A 19,943-nucleotide genomic window follows, 5' to 3' on the forward strand; every position below is an offset into this window, starting at 1 on the left:
TTAAAAGACCGCGTTTTCCGCAATTTTCCCGCGTTTTTTGAACTTTTTTGTTGCACTACACGTACACACAGTGCACTGTTCGGTCAGAAACGTCTCATCCTGGCGGCTTTTTACTCAAATATGACGAGTGCTTACACTAGAGACTTGTAACTGATTGATTTCACTACATACTCACTGAAAATTGCCGCACATCAATATTATTCACCGCATATTTACTGCAAATTCACCGCAAATTATGCCATATTATGCCGCGTTTTTTCCCGCGTTCTTTGCGATTTTTTTCCACAATTTTCCCCGGGGACAGATCTACACACTTCGCTCACTCGAGCACACCTCAATTTCTCACACTTCACTCGCATTACGTGTTACATGACAAGACACGACTCAATCAGATGATGTGCTCTGACTGAATCTGAGTCTGAAGGCAAAGTCAAAATTGTTGAAATCATCTTTCCTGTTCATATGTGCACATGGTTTGTGTGTTTGAGTCCGTCTCTCTTGTTGTGTGGTGGTGACCTTCTAGGTGACATGGTCTGCAATGTCCGCTACAAGTGGTATTACGTTAGTTGTGGAATCCAGCAGTCACCTAACAACACGGTGACTGGCTATACTCAATTATCTCCTAGTGTTTCAAACAGTCGAGAGTAGAACACCAGCTGGCGATGGTGAAACAATGTTTGTACCGCCGAGGCAGGTTGAGGTTTGTGGCCTAACCGGAACGCAACTGTCGACACAACGTTGCTGGACAATTCGTCACAAGTTCCGTACGGTCAAAATTCTGCTGAGAATGTCACAGGGAATGGACATTTCGTTTGATAAATTCCCTACAGTCTACATTCCACTGGCTATGACTCTATGAGACCGATAGTGGCCATTTCGTCACAAGCCTCGTAAAGTCAACATTCTGTTAGGCATACGACTCGTATTGAACAGCAGTTTATCAGCTCGGTGATCTGGTGATACAACCTTCGGTAAGTACCCGTACTCGCTATGATGGTGAAGTGTGGTCTGTGTAAAAGGTCACGGTGTGTGTGTGTGTGTGTGGGGGGGGGGGGGGTGTGCGCGTGTGGGTGTGTGTGGTGTGTGTACGCGCGTGTGTGTGTGTGTGTGTGTGTGTGTTTAAAACATAATGTGTGATAAATAGTGGTGTTGTGTTGTAAAGATATTGAGCAGTTACAGAGACAGTAGCATGTATCTTTGAACTCCAAAAAAACTTTACTTTAGCGCTTGCACCCGAATGCATCAGAGCAGTGTATAGGAAATGGGAGAGCCAAGTGACTACATGCAATGGAAAGTCACAGAGCAAAGCTGCATGCATACCCACGTATTCTCACAACACCGCACAAGGATGATTGGGGTACACCAGTGTGCTGGTTTCGATCAACTGGTGAAGCGATTGGCGTTGCAAACAGCCGAAGTGATCGCTCATGACTGAGCCGCAGCAGTACCCGCGACCGGGTGCAAAGTTTCCTGATCGACGTTGCAAACAGCCAACCAGGGTGAAGTAATTGGCTTTCTCAAACGGCCAAAGCAATCGCTCTTGCTTGAGCAGCAGTAGTACCCGCGACCGGGTGCAATGACTACTGATTGGCGTCGCAAACAGCCGACCAATAGTATGCAATTTTAAGCAGAGATAGTAGCAGCAAAGAAACCAGTTGAAGGAAGCTGTTCCCAGAAAACCAGCACACCGCATCCCAGCAAGCGTTCACCGCCAATGCACGAGAGCTAAGAACAAGTGATCAAGGCACGACATGGATTATTTATTTATTAATTTTACTCCAAGAAATACATGGCTGGGGTAGCCAATGACCACTTTGCGTGGCAATTGCAAGGTTTTTATAGCCAACCACGCCTAACAAGGAAAAGAGTAAGAAGTCAAAAAGAAAAGGAAAAGAAGCAAATATGGAGCAAAATTGTGGTCTACTTGTAAAGCAAGGCGTTCCTGAATGCTGTTAAAGTAGAAAGGCCCTTTGTCTCCTGGTGCAGCTTAAGCCAATGCAAATAGCCATTGAAAAGGGGGGGAGTGTAGCAAGGCAGAAGAGCGGGCTAGAGGAAGGGAGAGTTGGTTCCTAGTGGAGCTATCCCGTCGGAACCAGTCAAATGGTTTTTAAACCATTTGACTGGTTCCGACGGGATACTACTGTCTTGTTCTTAGCTGTCGTGCATCTTAAAAGATGCACGAGAGCTAAGAACAAGACAGTAGTGATTAAGGCACGAGATGGATTATGGCAGGCATGCAGACGATGAAATCCAACGCAGGTTCTCAATACGGCAATTTTGCAATGATAATCGGTACCTGTATGTCCAGGTTGTAGCAAATAAACTGGAATGGCAGCACTGCTGGGTCTGGTTGTGCTTGAGCAGCTGGGGCGAGACGCCGGAATTCCTCCATGCGGAAACGAGACAGCGAATCGGCAATGCAGTTAGACTGGCCAGCAATGTGAGCAGCAGTGACGGTGAAATTGAAGCCGGTGCACACAAAGAAGAGCTCCCTGAGCAGGGTCATGACTGGCGGTGACTTGGATGTGCCGGAGCAGATGCAATCTACCACAGCCTTGTTATCACAGTACATTGTGTGACGAGTGTCACGTGAACTGTGAATTGTGGAACTGTACTGCTTATCACTACCTTGGTTCCCACTCTGCTTCAAATCCATCAAATACCAAGCGTCATGAACGTTGGCGGCCTGACAGGTGATAGAGATTGGTAAATATGGCCTGAAAAGCGGATGGCATGGTATGCGGACCTGCAAACACTGGCTTCAAAAGCATTAGGCACGCCACTGTTGGGTTTTGATATCTGTATTAGAGATGTGCACGGGTAGTCGGGTACCGGTGCTACCCGTGAGGACCTCGGATAGACGGGTACAGAATAGTACCCGAAAACCCAAAGTCGCAGATGACATCATGTACAGTGCATGTGTGCATACTCTGCAAGTCTACCCAGTGTGAAAGGGAAGGGGTGCATTGTGGTGTTACCATGGAAACATAAACCCGATCGGGTACCCGTGGTACCCGTAGAAAACTACCCGAACCCGATACCAAAAGAAAATGCTACCCGGCTCAGCACCTATCTTTATACATGTAGAATCAAAATGAATTGTCAATGCAAGGTGAACAGAACAAGAACTGAGGAAAAGACTGCGATAACAGTGTATCAATGTACATGCTATGAATTGTACAGTGTGATGGCATACGTGCAGGAAGTGAGTGACAAGGCAACGTATGCGTAACAGTAAATAGTACGGCCGTGGACATTGAAATCCGATGGGATGACCGGGGCCGGCGCCTCATTGCTTTCAATGGGATGACCGGGGCCGGCGCCTCATTGCTTTCAATGGGATGACCGGGGCCGGCGCCTCATTGCTTTCAATGGGATGACCGGGGCCGGCGCCCTCATTGCTTTCAATGGGATGACCGGGGCCGGCGCCTCATTGCTTTCAATGGGATGACCGGGGCCGGCGCCTCATTGCTTTCAATGGGATGACCGGGGCCGGCGCCTCATTGCTTTCAATGGGATGACCGGGGCCGGCGCCTCATTGCTTTCAATGGGATGACCGGGGCCGGCGCCTCATTGCTTTCAATGGGATGACCGGGGCCGGCGCCTCATTGCTTTCAATGGGATGACCGGGGCCGGCGCCTCATTGCTTTCAATGGGATGACCGGGGCCGGCGCCTCATTGCTTTCAATGGGATGACCGGGGCCGGCGCCTCATTGCTTTCAATGGGATGACCAGGGCCGGCGCCTCATTGCTTTCAATGGGATGACCGGGGCCGGCGCCTCATTGCTTTCAATGGGATGACCGGGGCCGGCGCCTCATTGCTTTCAATGGGATGACCGCGGCCGGCGCCTCATTGCTTTCAATGGGATGACCGAGGCCGGCGCCTCATTGCTTTCAATGGGATGACCGGGGCCGGCGCCTCATTGCTTTCAATGGGATGACCGGGGCCGGCGCCTCATTGCTTTCAATGGGATGACCGGGGCCGGCGCCTCATTGCTTTCAATGGGATGACCGGGGCCGGCGCCTCATTGCTTTCAATGGGATGACCGGGGCCGGCGCCTCATTGCTTTCAATGGGATGACCGGGGCCGGCGCCTCATTGCTTTCAATGGGATGACCGGGGCCGGCGCCTCATTGCTTTCAATGGGATGACCGGGGCCGGCGCCTCATTGCTTTCAATGGGATGACCGGGGCCGGCGCCTCATTGCTTTCAATGGGATGACCGGGGCCGGCGCCTCATTGCTTTCAATGGGATGACCGGGGCCGGCGCCTCATTGCTTTCAATGGGATGACCGGGGCCGGCGCCTCATTGCTTTCAATGGGATGACCGGGGCCGGCGCCTCATTGCTTTCAATGGGATGACCGGGGCCGGCGCCTCATTGCTTTCAATGGGATGACTGGGGCCGGCGCCTCATTGCTTTCAATGGGATGACCGGGGCCGGCGCCTCATTGCTTTCAATGGGATGACCGGGGCCGGCGCCTCATTGCTTTCAATGGGATGACCGGGGCCGGCGCCTCATTGCTTTCAATGGGATGACCGGGGCCGGCGCCTCATTGCTTTCAATGGGATGACCGGGGCCGACGCCTCATTGCTTTCAATGGGATGACCGGGGCCGGCGCCTCATTGCTTTCAATGGGATGACCGGGGCCGGCGCCTCATTGCTTTCAATGGGATGACCGGGGCCGGCGCCTCATTGCTTTCAATGGGATGACCGGGGCCGGCGCCTCATTGCTTTCAATGGGATGACCGGGGCCGGCGCCTCATTGCTTTCAATGGGATGACCGGGGCCGGCGCCTCATTGCTTTCAATGGGATGACCGGGGCCGGCGCCTCATTGCTTTCAATGGGATGACCGGGGCCGGCGCCTCATTGCTTTCAATGGGATGACCGGGGCCGGCGCCTCATTGCTTTCAATGGGATGACCGGGGCCGGCGCCTCATTGCTTTCAATGGGATGACCGGGGCCGGCGCCTCATTGCTTTCAATGGGATGACCGGGGCCGGCGCCTCATTGCTTTCAATGGGATGACCGGGGCCGGCGCCTCATTGCTTTCAATGGGATGACCGGGGCCGGCGCCTCATTGCTTTCAATGGGATGACCGGGGCCGGCGCCTCATTGCTTTCAATGGGATGACCGGGGCCGGCGCCTCATTGCTTTCAATGGGATGACCGGGGCCGGCGCCTCATTGCTTTCAATGGGATGACCGGGGCCGGCGCCTCATTGCTTTCAATGGGATGACCGGGGCCGGCGCCTCATTGCTTTCAATGGGATGACCGGGGCCGGCGCCTCATTGCTTTCAATGGGATGACCGGGGCCGGCGCCTCATTGCTTTCAATGGGATGACCGGGGCCGGCGCCTCATTGCTTTCAATGGGATGACCGGGGCCGGCGCCTCATTGCTTTCAATGGGATGACCGGGGCCGGCGCCTCATTGCTTTCAATGGGATGACCGGGGCCGGCGCCTCATTGCTTTCAATGGGATGACCGGGGCCGGCGCCTCATTGCTTTCAATGGGATGACCGGGGCCGGCGCCTCATTGCTTTCAATGGGATGACCGGGGCCGGCGCCTCATTGCTTTCGATGGGATGACCGGGGCCGGCGCCTCATTGCTTTCAATGGGATGACCGAGGCCGGCGCCTCATTGCTTTCAATGGGATGACCGGGGCCGGCGCCTCATTGCTTTCAATGGGATGACCGGGGCCGGCGCCTCATTGCTTTCAATGGGATGACCGGGGCCGGCGCCTCATTGCTTTCAATGGGATGACCGGGGCCGGCGCCTCATTGCTTTCAATGGGATGACCGGGGCCGGCGCCTCATTGCTTTCAATGGGATGACCGGGGCCGGCGCCTCATTGCTTTCAATGGGATGACCGGGGCCGGCGCCTCATTGCTTTCAATGGGATGACCGGGGCCGGCGCCTCATTGCTTTCAATGGGATGACCGGGGCCGGCGCCTCATTGCTTTCAATGGGATGACCGGGGCCGGCGCCTCATTGCTTTCAATGGGATGACCGGGGCCGGCGCCTCATTGCTTTCAATGGGATGACCGGGGCCGGCGCCTCATTGCTTTCAATGGGATGACCGGGGCCGGCGCCTCATTGCTTTCAATGGGATGACCGGGGCCGGCGCCTCATTGCTTTCAATGGGATGACCGGGGCCGGCGCCTCATTGCTTTCAATGGGATGACCGGGGCCGGCGCCTCATTGCTTTCAATGGGATGACCGGGGCCGGCGCCTCATTGCTTTCAATGGGATGACCGGGGCCGGCGCCTCATTGCTTTCAATGGGATGACCGGGGCCGGCGCCTCATTGCTTTCAATGGGATGACCGGGGCCGGCGCCTCATTGCTTTCAATGGAATGACCGAGGCCGGCGCCTCATTGCTTTCAATGGGATGACCGGGGCCGGCGCCTCATTGCTTTCAATGGGATGACCGGGGCCGGCGCCTCATTGCTTTCAATGGGATGACCGGGGCCGGCGCCTCATTGCTTTCAATGGGATGACCGGGGCCGGCGCCTCATTGCTTTCAATGGGATGACCGGGGCCGGTGCCTCATTGCTTTCAATGGGATGACCGGGGCCGGCGCCTCATTGCTTTCAATGGGATGACCGGGGCCGGCGCCTCATTGCTTTCAATGGGATGACCGGGGCCGGCGCCTCATTGCTTTCAATGGGATGACCGGGGCCGGCGCCTCATTGCTTTCAATGGGATGACCGGGGCCGGCGCCTCATTGCTTTCAATGGGATGACCGGGGCCGGCGCCTCATTGCTTTCAATGGGATGACCGGGGCCGGCGCCTCATTGCTTTCAATGGGATGACCGAGGCCGGCGCCTCATTGCTTTCAATGGGATGACCGGGGCCGGCGCCTCATTGCTTTCAATGGGATGACCGGGGCCGGCGCCTCATTGCTTTCAATGGGATGACCGGGGCCGGCGCCTCATTGCTTTCAATGGGATGACCGGGGCCGGCGCCTCATTGCTTTCAATGGGATGACCGGGGCCGGCGCCTCATTGCTTTCAATGGGATGACCGGGGCCGGCGCCTCATTGCTTTCAATGGGATGACCGGGGCCGGCGCCTCATTGCTTTCAATGGGATGACCGGGGCCGGCGCCTCATTGCTTTCAATGGGATGACCGGGGCCGGCGCCTCATTGCTTTCAATGGGATGACCGGGGCCGGCGCCTCATTGCTTTCAATGGGATGACCGGGGCCGGCGCCTCATTGCTTTCAATGGGATGACCGGGGCCGGCGCCTCATTGCTTTCAATGGGATGACCGGGGCCGGCGCCTCATTGCTTTCAATGGGATGACCGGGGCCGGCACCTCATTGCTTTCAATGGGATGACCGGGGCCGGCGCCTCATTGCTTTCAATGGAATGACCGAGGCCGGCGCCTCATTGCTTTCAATGGGATGACCGGGGCCGGCGCCTCATTGCTTTCAATGGGATGACCGGGGCCGGCGCCTCATTGCTTTCAATGGGATGACCGGGGCCGGCGCCTCATTGCTTTCAATGGGATGACCGGGGCCGGCGCCTCATTGCTTTCAATGGGATGACCGGGGCCGGCGCCTCATTGCTTTCAATGGGATGACCGGGGCCGGCGCCTCATTGCTTTCAATGGGATGACCGGGGCCGGCGCCTCATTGCTTTCAATGGGATGACCGGGGCCGGCGCCTCATTGCTTTCAATGGGATGACCGGGGCCGGCGCCTCATTGCTTTCAATGGGATGACCGGGGCCGGCGCCTCATTGCTTTCAATGGGATGACCGGGGCCGGCGCCTCATTGCTTTCAATGGGATGACCGGGGCCGGCGCCTCATTGCTTTCAATGGGATGACCGAGGCCGGCGCCTCATTGCTTTCAATGGGATGACCGGGGCCGGCGCCTCATTGCTTTCAATGGGATGACCGGGGCCGGCGCCTCATTGCTTTCAATGGGATGACCGGGGCCGGCGCCTCATTGCTTTCAATGGGATGACCGGGGCCGGCGCCTCATTGCTTTCAATGGGATGACCGGGGCCGGCGCCTCATTGCTTTCAATGGGATGACCGGGGCCGGCGCCTCATTGCTTTCAATGGGATGACCGGGGCCGGCGCCTCATTGCTTTCAATGGGATGACCGGGGCCGGCGCCTCATTGCTTTCAATGGGATGACCGGGGCCGGCGCCTCATTGCTTTCAATGGGATGACCGGGGCCGGCGCCTCATTGCTTTCAATGGGATGACCGGGGCCGGCGCCTCATTGCTTTCAATGGGATGACCAGGGCCGGCGCCTCATTGCTTTCAATGGGATGACCGGGGCCGGCGCCTCATTGCTTTCAATGGGATGACCGGGGCCGGCGCCTCATTGCTTTCAATGGGATGACCGGGGCCGGCGCCTCATTGCTTTCAATGGGATGACCGCGGCCGGCGCCTCATTGCTTTCAATGGGATGACCGGGGCCGGCGCCTCATTGCTTTCAATGGGATGACCGGGGCCGGCGCCTCATTGCTTTCAATGGGATGACCAGGGCCGGCGCCTCATTGCTTTCAATGGGATGACCGGGGCCGGCGCCTCATTGCTTTCAATGGGATGACCGGGGCCGGCGCCTCATTGCTTTCAATGGGATGACCGGGGCCGGCGCCTCATTGCTTTCAATGGGATGACCAGGGCCGGCGCCTCATTGCTTTCAATGGGATGACCGGGGCCGGCGCCTCATTGCTTTCAATGGGATGACCGGGGCCGGCGCCTCATTGCTTTCAATGGGATGACCGGGGCCGGCGCCTCATTGCTTTCAATGGGATGACCGGGGCCGGCGCCTCATTGCTTTCAATGGGATGACCGGGGCCGGCGCCTCATTGCTTTCAATGGGATGACCAGGGCCGGCGCCTCATTGCTTTCAATGGGATGACCGGGGCCGGCGCCCTCATTGCTTTCAATGGGATGACCGAGGCCGGCGCCTCATTGCTTTCAATGGGATGACCGGGGCCGGCGCCTCATTGCTTTCAATGGGATGACCGGGGCCGGCGCCTCATTGCTTTCAATGGGATGACCAGGGCCGGCGCCTCATTGCTTTCAATGGGATGACCGGGGCCGGCGCCCTCATTGCTTTCAATGGGATGACCGGGGCCGGCGCCTCATTACTTTCAATGGGATGACAGGGGCCGGCGCCTCATTGTTTTCAATGGGATGACCGGGGCCGGCGCCTCATTGCTTTCAATGGGATGACCGGGGCCGGCGCCTCATTGCTTTCAATGGGATGACCGGGGCCGGCGCCTCATTGCTTTCAATGGGATGACCAGGGCCGGCGCCTCATTGCTTTCAATGGGATGACCGGGGCCGGCGCCCTCATTGCTTTCAATGGGATGACCGAGGCCGGCGCCTCATTGCTTTCAATGGGATGACCGGGGCCGGCGCCTCATTGCTTTCAATGGGATGACCGGGGCCGGCGCCTCATTGCTTTCAATGGGATGACCAGGGCCGGCGCCTCATTGCTTTCAATGGGATGACCGGGGCCGGCGCCCTCATTGCTTTCAATGGGATGACCGGGGCCGGCGCCTCATTACTTTCAATGGGATGACAGGGGCCGGCGCCTCATTGTTTTCAATGGGATGACCTCATTGCTTTTAATGGGATGACCGGGGCCGGCGTCTCATTGCTTTTAGCTGATACATGCACTGTAGTTCATGTACACACTGTGAAAGTGGATCAGCTATGCAGTGCTCGTAACCATGGTGACTGCAAGGCCAGCACCCTAGGTGTAAAAGTGGATCAGCAATGCAGTGTTCGTGACTGCAAGGCCAGCACCCCGGGTGTAAAAGTGGATCAGCTATGGAGTGCTCGTGACTGCAAGGCCAGCACCCCGGGTGTAAAAGTGGATCAGCTATGGAGTGCTCGTGACTGCAAGGCCAGCACCCCGGGTGTAAAAGTGGATCAGCTATGCAGTGGCAGCAGTGCTCGTGACTGCAAGGCCAGCACCCCGTGTGTAAAAGTGGATCAGCAATGCAGTGCTCGTGGCTGCAAGGCCAGCACCCCGGGTGTAAAAGTGGATCAGCAATGCATGCAGTGCTCCTGGCTGCAAGGCCAGCACCCCGGGTGTAAAAGTGGATCAGCAATGCAGGGCTCGTGACTGCAAGGCCAGCACCCCGGGTGTAAAAGTGGATCAGCAATGCAGTGCTCGTGACTGCAAGGCCAGCACCCCGGGTGTGAAAGTGGATCAGCAATGCAGTGCTCGTGACTGCAAGGCCAGCACCCCGGGTGTAAAAGTGGATCAGCAATGCACTGCTTGTGACTGCAAGGCCAGCACCCCGGGTGTAAAAGTGGATCAGCAATGCAGTGCTCGTGGCTGCAAGGCCAGCACCCCGGGTGTAAAAGTGGATCAGCTATGCAGTGCTCGTGGCTGCAAGGCCAGCACCCCGGGTGTAAAAGTGGATCAGCAATGCAGTGCTTGTGGCTGCAAGGCCAGCACCCCGGGTGTAAAAGTGGATCGGCTGTACAGTGCTCGTGGCTGCAAGGCCTGCACCCCGGTTGTAAAAGTGGATCAGCTATGCAGTGCTCGTGACTGCAAGGCCAGCACCACGGGTGTAAAAGTGGATCAGCAATGCAGTGCTCGTGGCTGCAAGGCCAGCACCCCGGGTGAAAAAGTGGATCAGCAATGCAAAGGCCAGCACCCGGGGTGTAAAAGTGGATCAACAATGCAGTGCTCGTGACTGCAAGGCCAGCGCCAGGGGTGTAAAAGTGGATCAGCAATGCAGTGCTCGTGACTGCAAGGCCAGCACCCCGGGTGTAAAAGTGGATCAGCTATGCAGTGCTCGTGACGGCAAGGCCAGCACCCCGGGTGTAAAAGTGGATCAGCTATGCACTGCTCGTGACTGCAAGGCCAGCACCCCGGGTGTGAAAGTGGATCAGCAATGCAGTGCTCCTGCAGTCCTGGCTGCAAGGCCAGCGCTAGGGGTGTAAAAGTGGATCAGCTATGCAGTGCTCGTGACTGCAAGGCCAGCACCCCGGGTGTAAAAGTGGATCAGCTATGCAGTGCTCGTGACTGCAAGGCCAGCACCCCGGGTGTAAAAGTGGATCAGCAATGCAGTGCTCTTGACTGCAAGGCCAGCACCCCGGGTGTAAAAGTGGATCAGCAATGCTGTGCTCGTGTCTGCAAGGCCAGCACCCCGGGTGTAAAAGTGGAGCAGCTATGCAGTGCTGTTGGCTGCAAGGCCAGCACCCCGGGTGTAAAAGTGGATCAGCAATGCAGTGCTTGTGGCGGCAAGGCCAGCACCCCGGGTGTAAAAGTGGATCGGCTGTACAGTGCTCGTGGCTGCAAGGCCTGCACCCCGGGTGTAAAAGTGGATCAGCTATGCAGTGCTCGTGACTGCTAGGCCAGCGCCACGGGTGTAAAAGTGGATCGGCAATGCAGTGCTCGTGGCTGCAAGGCCAGCACCCCGGGTGTAAAAGTGGATCAGCAATGCAAAGGCCAGCACCGGGGGTGTAAAAGTGGATCAGCAATGCAGTGCTCGTGACTGCAAGGCCAGCACCCCGGGTGTAAAAGTGGATCAGCTATGCACTGCTCGTGACTGCAAGGCCAGCACCCCGGGTGTAAATGTGGATCAGCTATGCAGTGCTCGTGACGGTAAGGCCAGCACCCCGGGTGTAAAAGTGGATCAGCTCTGCACTGCTCGTGACTGCAAGGCCAGCACCCCGGGTGTGAAAGTGGATCAGCAATGCAGTGCTCCTGCAGTCCTGGCTGCAAGGCCAGCGCCAGGGGTGTAAAAGTGGATCAGCAATGCAGTGCTCGTGACTGCAAGGCCAGCGCCAGGGGTGTAAAAGTGGATCAGCAATGCAGTGCTCGTGACTGCAAGGCCAGCACCCCGGGTGTAAAAGTGGATCAGCTATGCAGTGCTCGTGACGGCAAGGCCAGCACCCCGGGTGTAAAAGTGGATCAGCTCTGCACTGCTCGTGACTGCAAGGCCAGCACCCCGGGTGTGAAAGTGGATTAGCAATGCAGTGCTCCTGCAGTCCTGGCTGCAAGGCCAGCGCCAGGGGTGTAAAAGTGGATCAGCAGTGCAGTGCTCGTGACGGCAAGGCCAGCACCCCGGGTGTAAAAGTGGATCAGCTCTGCACTGCTCGTGGCTGCAAGGCCAGCACCCCGGGTGTGAAAGTGGATCAGCAATGCAGTGCTCCTGCAGTCCTGGCTGCAAGGCCAGCGCCAGGGGTGTAAAAGTGGATCAGCAATGCAGTGCTCGTGACTGCAAGGCCAGCGCCAGGGGTGTAAAAGTGGATCAGCAATGCAGTGCTCGTGACTGCAAGGCCAGCACCCCGGGTGTAAAAGTGGATCAGCTATGCAGTGCTCGTGACGGCAAGGCCAGCACCCCGGGTGTAAAAGTGGATCAGCTCTGCACTGCTCGTGACTGCAAGGCCAGCACCCCGGGTGTGAAAGTGGATTAGCAATGCAGTGCTCCTGCAGTCCTGGCTGCAAGGCCAGCGCCAGGGGTGTAAAAGTGGATCAGCAGTGCAGTGCTCGTGGCTGCAAGGCCAGCACCCCGGGTGTAAAAGTGGATCAGCTATGCAGTGCTCGTGACGGCAAGGCCAGCACCCCGGGTGTAAAAGTGGATCAGCTATGCACTGCTCGTGACTGCAAGGCCAGCGCCAGGGGTGTAAAAGTGGATCAGCAATGCAGTGCTCGTGACTGCGAGGCCAGCACCCCGGGTGTAAAAGTGGATCAGCTATGCAGTGCTCGTGACGGCAAGGCCAGCACCCCGGGTGTAAAAGTGGATCAGCTCTGCACTGCTCGTGGCTGCAAGGCCAGCACCCCGGGTGTGAAAGTGGATCAGCAATGCAGTGCTCCTGCAGTCCTGGCTGCAAGGCCAGCGCCAGGGGTGTAAAAGTGGATCAGCAATGCAGTGCTCGTGGCTGCAAGGCCAGCACCCCGGGTGTAAAAGTGGATCAGCTATGCAGTGCTCTTGACGGCAAGGCCAGCACCCCGGGTGTAAAAGTGGATCAGCTATGCACTGCTCGTGACTGCAAGGCCAGCACTCCGGGTGTGAAAGTGGATCAGCAATGCAGTGCTCCTGCAGTCCTGGCTGCAAGGCCAGCGCCAGGGGTGTAAAAGTGGATCAGCAATGCAGTGCTCGTGGCTGCAAGGCCAGCACCCCGGGTGTAAAAGTGGATCAGCTATGCAGTGCTCGTGACTGCAAGGCCAGCACCCTGGGTGTGAAAGTGGATCAGCAATGCAGTGCTCCTGCAGTCCTGGCTGCAAGGCCAGCGCCAGGGGTGTAAAAGTGGATCAGCAATGCAGCGCTCGTGGCTGCAAGGCCAGCACCCCGGGTGTGAAAGTGGATCAGCTATGCAGTGCTCGTGACTGTAAGGCCAGCACCCCGGGTGTAAAAGTGGATCAGCAATGCAGTGCTCGTGGCTGCAAGGCCAGCACCCCGGGTGTAAAAGTGGATCAGCAATGCAGTGCTCGTGGCTGCAAGGCCAGCACCCCGGGTGTAATAATGGATCAGCTATGAAGTGCTCGTGACTGCAAGGCCAGCACCCCGGGTGTAAAAGTGGATCAGCAATGCAGTGCTCGTGGCTGCAAGGCCAGCACCCCGGGTGTAAAAGTGGATCAGCAATGCAGTGCTCGTGGCTGCAACCGCAGTAGTAGTACGAGAGAACTTAGCATACACATACAGAAAGCGTGATGCATAGATGGGTACACCAGCCACGCGGGCTTCACTTGATGCGACACAGCATGGGATAGATCAACGGTGCTGAGCGGAGCGAGTTCCATCTCCCCATTACACACCAGAACCTCCCATTGTATTTTATTCTTTCTCTATGCTACACAGGTTACTCTGAGTGGTGGAACACCGCTCACGTTGTCCTGGACAAAGAGCAAAACAAATACAAACGTCTTCCAGGCCCAGGTACCAGAAGGCATGGCGTTCACCACTCTGTTCGTCAACGGCGTTCGGCAGATCCGTGCACGCTACCCCAACGGTGATCCTCAGCAGATGTCCGGCGTGTGCTATTATGTCAGTCAAGAGGGCGACGAAGGTTGTCAAGGTTACGCCACGGCGAGCGGTGCAATATCCGAGGACGCCAGGCTTGACCACCTCTTCAAAGATCGCCAAGGTAACACTGATTTTTCAGTACTTGCATTGTCAAACGTTCCCGTGTGCACATGCGTTACAACGATGCACCTGCAACTTTTATGCGGGCGAAATAATTCAGACGTACTTTACAAGAGCATGAAAGCATGTGGGGGTCGACGTCCACTCCTATTTTTATCTATTGTAATCTCAATACTCGCTTCATGGGTGCAGCGAATAGGATTTTAGGTCTTTGATCACTTTGTGGTGGGTCTGATCAACTCACCTCCCTCCACTTTAGGAGCTACATCTGTGTCTTGATACATAGAGAGTGATGGTGTTTCTGCAGCTGTGCATTGATACATAGAGAGTGATGGTGTTCCTGCAGCTGTGTATTGATACATAGAGAGTGATGGTGTTCCTGCAGCTGTGCATTGATACATAGAGAGTGATGGTGTTCCTGCAGCTGTGCATTGATACATAGAGAGTGATGGTGTTGCTGCAGCTGTGCATTGATACATAGAGAGTGATGGTGTTCCTGCAGCTGTGCATTGATACATAGAGAGTGATGGTGTTCCTGCAGCTGTGCATTGATACATAGAGAGTGATGGTGTTCCTGCAGCTGTGTATTGATACATAGAGAGTGATGGTGTTGCTGCAGCTGTGCATTGATACATAGAGAGTGATGGTGTTGCTGCAGCTGTTCATTGATACATAGAGAGTGATGGTGTTTCTGTGGATGAGAAAAACTCAGACCTCCAGCCATGTCTCACACAAACTGTGAATTATGAAAATCTCGTTATCCTTTAGAACGCAATGATACCAACTCCATTCCCCTGCTATTCTCTCTGGTTGTGTGACTTGTTTTACATTATAGACGGTAGCGGGGCGGAAGATCTGGACGCTTCTCAAGACCTCCACTCGCACTCGCCACTGCAGACAGCAGCAGCAGCACCCTCACCCAGTGACACGATGATAAGTGTGGATAAACCAGTTCGTCCACATCATGTCACTGGTGATGATCACTGGTCATCGTTCCACTATCATACATACTCCGCTCTAGACGGTGTGCCCGGACTTCAGCCCGTCTACTCATTCTGGAACGATCCGTACCGTGATCGGCCAAAGGGAATCAAATACGGCGCAGAGATGGCCAACAGGACGGCAACGTGGAGTAATCCCAGCACCGGCGTTGTTCATATGTTCCACACTCAGTACTGGGGAAACTGGATGTTTCAGGTGAGCCGTCCTGTGACCTGGTTACTCATAACGTCACAAGGGCTAGTCATGTGACCTGTTTTGCATGACGTCATCAATGGCTGGTCATGTGATGTGGATTTGTCATGTGACCTGATTGCACATGATGTCATCAATGGTTTGTCATGTGAGCTGCTTACGCATGATGTCATTAATGATTGGTTATGTGACCTGCTTATGCATTATGTCATCAATGATGAGTCATGTGGCATGCCCAGTGCTTTTGTAGCCAGTGTTTGCGGGTCTGAATATCGTGACACAAGGGTATTCAGGACATCTGCCTATAATTTTAGCAATCTCTATCTCCTGTTCGGTCACCGACGCTCATGACGCTTGGAATTTGATGGGTTTGAAGCGGAGGGGTGGGAAGGGGGGGGGACCAAGGGTTGGTCATGTAACGGGGGGAGTTGTCATGCGGCCAGGAATCGGTCAGACTGCCACGGCTGGTCAAGACCAGGAATCGGTCAGACTGCCACGGCCGGTCAAGACCAGGAATCGGTCAGACTGCCACGGCCGGTCAAGACCAGGGAGTCTAGCGTAGAGGGAGGGGACACGAATGCCTGTAACGCTAAACGATATGGGTGTTGCTCCTGGGTTCCCTATTCCAGCCGCCCTTGGGGCAGGGTCGATATATAACACGCTGTTGTATGGCATCGCTGGACTGGGTCATTGCTTTCAATGGGATGACCGGGGCCGGCGCCCTCATTGCTTTCAATGGGATGACCGGGGCCAGCGTCCTCATTGCTTTCAATGGGATGACCGGGGCCGGCGCCCTCATTGCTTTCAATGGAATGACCGGGGCCGGCGCCCTCATTGCTTTCAATGGGATGACCGGGGCCGGCGCCCTCATTGCTTTCAATGGGATGACCGGGGCCGGCGTCCTCATTGCTTTCAATGGGATGACCGGGGCCGGCGCCTCATTGCTTTCAATGGGATGACCGGGGCCGGCGCCTCATTGCTTTCAATGGGATGACCGGGGCCGGCGCCTCATTGCTTTTAGCGCTCACACGCACTGTAGTTCACACGCATACTCTGTTAAAATGGGACAGCAGTGCAGTGCTTGCGGCTGCAAGGCCAACGTCCCGTGGTGGCCGCTTGACTTCTCAACGGATTTCTATGTCGGATACGGTACAATCATGTACTTTGTTGTCATAGTATGTGGCTAGATGTTATGACTGCCTGTTCATCATGATCCAGGGTGAGAAGTGGGAAAGCAGCTCACAATCAACTCAGTGTCTCCGTCAGAAATCTGAATCCGTCGGCTGCATGTGTACACGTGTGTGGGTGCACGTTTGTGTGTGTGTGTGTGTGTGTGTGTGTGTGTGTATGTGTGTGTGTGTGTATGTGAACATGTGTGTGTGTCTGCACATGTGTGTGCTCATACATCCGTACAGCTTGACAGCGTGAATACAAAGAAACACGAGCTGTATTTCAAGTACGGTGGTTGGCAAGAAGCGCGCGGTGGAAATGCTGGTGAGAATCATTACTACGTTGAGAACATAGCCGAGGAGTTGGACTCGCCGGGAGAGTGGTTTTTGGACACTGACACATCAACACTCTATTTCTACCCCAACGCCACACAATGTGCTGATCTGCAGCATGCTGAAGTGGTTGCTCCGCAGCACTCCAGTCTAGTGCAGTTACGTGGCAGCGGTTCCTCACGTCCCGTCAGGAACATCCACTTTGCCGGTCTGACGTTCACTGAAACGCGTACCACGTTTCTGGATTACTACGAGCTGCCGTCGGGCGGTGATTGGTCGATACATCGCAACGCCGCGTTCTTCATTCAAGACGCCTCGGACTGTACAGTGACGAATTGTACGTTTGACGCGGTCGGCGGCAACGCTATCTTCCTGTCCGAGTATGTACGCAACTGCACCGTATCGCACAACGAGATCACACTGACAGGCGACAGTGCCGTCGTGGCGGTCGGGCGTGCGGGTATGATGGACGGCATGCAGCCCTCGTACCCGGCCCGCAATCTCATCAGCAACAATCACATCCACGATTTCGGTATGTACGGCAAGCAAGTCTCCTGCTACTTCCAGGCGCTAGCCTGCGGGAACATGTTCGTAGACAATGTCTGTTATAACGGTCCCCGCGCTGGTATCAACTTCAACGATGGCTTTGGCGGTGACACTCTCCTGCGCGGAAACCTGATCTTTAACATGGTGCGTGAGACCGATGACCATGGTATGTTTAACAGCTGGGATAGACAACCCTACATCACGCCAGCACAGTGTACCGATGGGCCGCCAAGTATCGTGCCAGCGCCAAATCACATCACGCAGAACTTCATCATCAATGGCTACGCAGGCCGCTGGTCTATTGACCACGATGACGGGTCGGCGTACTACAACAACAGTGGTAACTTTATGGTGTTTGGCGGAGTGAAGGCATACCTAGGGCACAACAAGATGACCGGACCGGGCAATGTCATCGTCTATCCGGGAATACCCGCTCGTTCGGCTGGCAAACGTGCCTGTCAGTGTGATGATAACGGTGAGTTTGCCGATCAGTACTACATTGGCAACCAGTGCTTCACGCCCGATGGTGTCTTCTACACGCTGTACAAATGTGACCCGCAAACCCTCGCACAGCACGTCTTCCAAACAAGGAACAACCGTCACTACTCACCCCAGGCAAACTTCCGTGTGCAGTGCGGCAAGAAGACGTTCCCGTTCGCCGAATGGCAGGCGGCCGGCCAGGACTTCAATAGCTCTGTGTCTGACCTACCGTCACCTGAGCAAATAGTCACCATTGGTATGAGTGTTTTGCAGCAAGTCTGAGATATTAAATTAATCATCTCAGTTTTGTGCCATTTTGTCGCACTTGCTGACTGTATAAGATCTGGTTACGTTGGTGGACAGTTGGTCATAACTCGTAACATGGTGTCATTCTTCTTTTCACAATAATTTAATTGGCTCACCTTCCGAGTTAAATAATAATTGTAGAAAGGAAGAGGACATATGGAAACGAGTTAAGAGTAATTCTCCATCACTGTAACCAGATACTATATACAGTCAGAAAGTGCAACAACTAGGCACAAAGCTGACAAAGTACTGAGACATTCGACGTCCTGACACCTAGCTTCAACACATTCGACATTCGACAGCCTTCCAACTCGGAAGGTTCAAGGTTATGGAAAGACCAAAGAGGGGTAGGTAAGAGCAACAAAAACGAGCACAAGCTACAGTCCTAACGGAACAAAGAATGTCGATTGTTACTGGACGATGACGACACCAGTAGGACCGTCACGAACCATACGGCGAAACGTACGTCGTGTGAAACAACTCGTTTTGTAGTCAACTAGTCCATCACAATGTCATGCATGAGGAGTACCGTAGGAGTTTGGCTTTCGGCTTGTACAATTCGTTTTCGCAAAGCTTCCCCCTTCTTTACTTATCTTTGATATTTATGAGCCACCCGAGTTGGGTGGTGTGCTGCTTTGCTGCTTCGAATTGTAATTAGACCGCTTTTTCAAGTATCCTACTGGTCTCGCCATGGTCCAGTAACAATTGACATTCTTTGTTCCGTTAGGACTGTAGCTTGTGCTCGTTTTTGTTGCTCTTACCTACCCCTCTTTGGTCTTTCCATAACCTTGAACCTTCCGAGTTGGAAGGCTGTCGGTTAGCGGTACAGAGATGTGTTGAAGCTAGGTGTCAGGACGTCGAATGTCTCAGTACTTTGTCAGCTTTGTGCCTAATTGTTGCACTTTCTGACTGTATATAGCATCTGGTTACAGTGATGGAGAGTTACTCTTAACTCGTATCCATATGTCCTCTTCCTTTCTACATTTATTATTGGCTCATCATCCGAGTAACAATAATATTTATGACCCACCCAAGTTGGGTGGTGTGCTGCTTTGCTGCTTCGAATTGTAGTTAGACCGCTTTTTCAAGTATCCTACTGGTCTCGTCATCGTCCAGTAACAATCGACATTCTTTGTTCCGTTAGGACTGTAGCTTGTGCTCGTTTTCGTTGCGCTTGCCTTCTCCTCTTGGGTCTTTTCATAACCTCGAACCTTCCAAGTTGGAAGGCTGTCGGTTAGCGCTACGGAGATGTGTTGAAGCTTGGTGTCAGGACATCGAATGTCTCAGTACTCTGTCAGTTTTGTGCTTAGTTATTGCACTTTCTGACTGTATAATAGTATCCAGTTACAGTGATGGAGAGTTACTCTAAACTCGTATACATATGTCCCTTTCTTTTCTACATTTATTTATGGCTCAACATCCGAGCTTCAAATAATAATAATAATAATAAACTACTCTAGAATGGGAACGGAAGAATCACCTGACCAAACAAACGCGCCAGAATCAACTTGGAATCCCTTGACATAACAATTCCATGATGTCGTTGTGGAACCACGGCTCTCTTCTCTTTTACCCAACTCCAGTTTCCTTGAGAGAGGCAAGGTACTTCTGAGTGCATGATTTGAGGCAATTGAGCCTGTTGCTACATTGATTGGCTTGTGCCAACCATTTTCATTTTTGATTCCGGAAAAAAGAATGATCATTCCAGCATGTAAGTTGGAATGATCAGTGATTCCCATTCTGGAATGTGACCAACCTAGCGGAATTATTTGACCAAACAAACGGGCAAGAATAATTCCCAGTGATTCCTGTTGTGGAATGTGACCAACCAAACGCAACCTG

The 19,943-nt window shown here is 54.7% G+C and overlaps 1 protein-coding gene across 2 annotated transcripts; it reads left to right on the plus strand.

Annotated features, from left to right (window-relative positions):
* The first annotated feature begins 871 nt into the window (after nucleotides 1-871).
* Nucleotides 872-18,218, plus strand: LOC135828481 (uncharacterized). 2 transcript variants are annotated; one of them, XM_065340928.1, is made up of 4 exons: nucleotides 872-971; nucleotides 13,789-14,074; nucleotides 14,909-15,270; nucleotides 16,683-18,218. In XM_065340928.1, the coding sequence occupies exons 2-4, from the start codon at nucleotides 13,879-13,881 to the stop codon at nucleotides 18,075-18,077; spliced, it is 1,953 nt and encodes a 650-aa protein (XP_065197000.1). In that variant the 5' UTR covers nucleotides 872-971; nucleotides 13,789-13,878; the 3' UTR covers nucleotides 18,078-18,218. The 2 variants fall into 2 exon arrangements, with proteins under 2 accessions (XP_065197000.1, XP_065197001.1); XM_065340929.1 differs by lacking the exon at nucleotides 13,789-14,074.
* The last annotated feature ends 1,725 nt before the right edge of the window (nucleotides 18,219-19,943 follow it).

Source organism: Sycon ciliatum, chromosome 12, assembly GCF_964019385.1.
Source record: "Sycon ciliatum chromosome 12, ocSycCili1.1, whole genome shotgun sequence".
Classification (NCBI taxonomy): Eukaryota; Metazoa; Porifera; class Calcarea; order Leucosolenida; family Sycettidae; genus Sycon; species Sycon ciliatum.

Bases quoted from the DNA above. Each gene is read 5' to 3' on its own strand.
- LOC135828481 (XM_065340928.1), top strand. From the start codon at position 13,879: ATGGCGTTCACCACTCTGTTCGTCAACGGCGTTCGGCAGATCCGTGCA. The intron at 14,075-14,908 runs GTAACACTGATT...TTTACATTATAG, and splicing joins CCTCTTCAAAGATCGCCAAG to ACGGTAGCGGGGCGGAAGAT. The intron at 15,271-16,682 runs GTGAGCCGTCCT...ACATCCGTACAG, and splicing joins GGGGAAACTGGATGTTTCAG to CTTGACAGCGTGAATACAAA.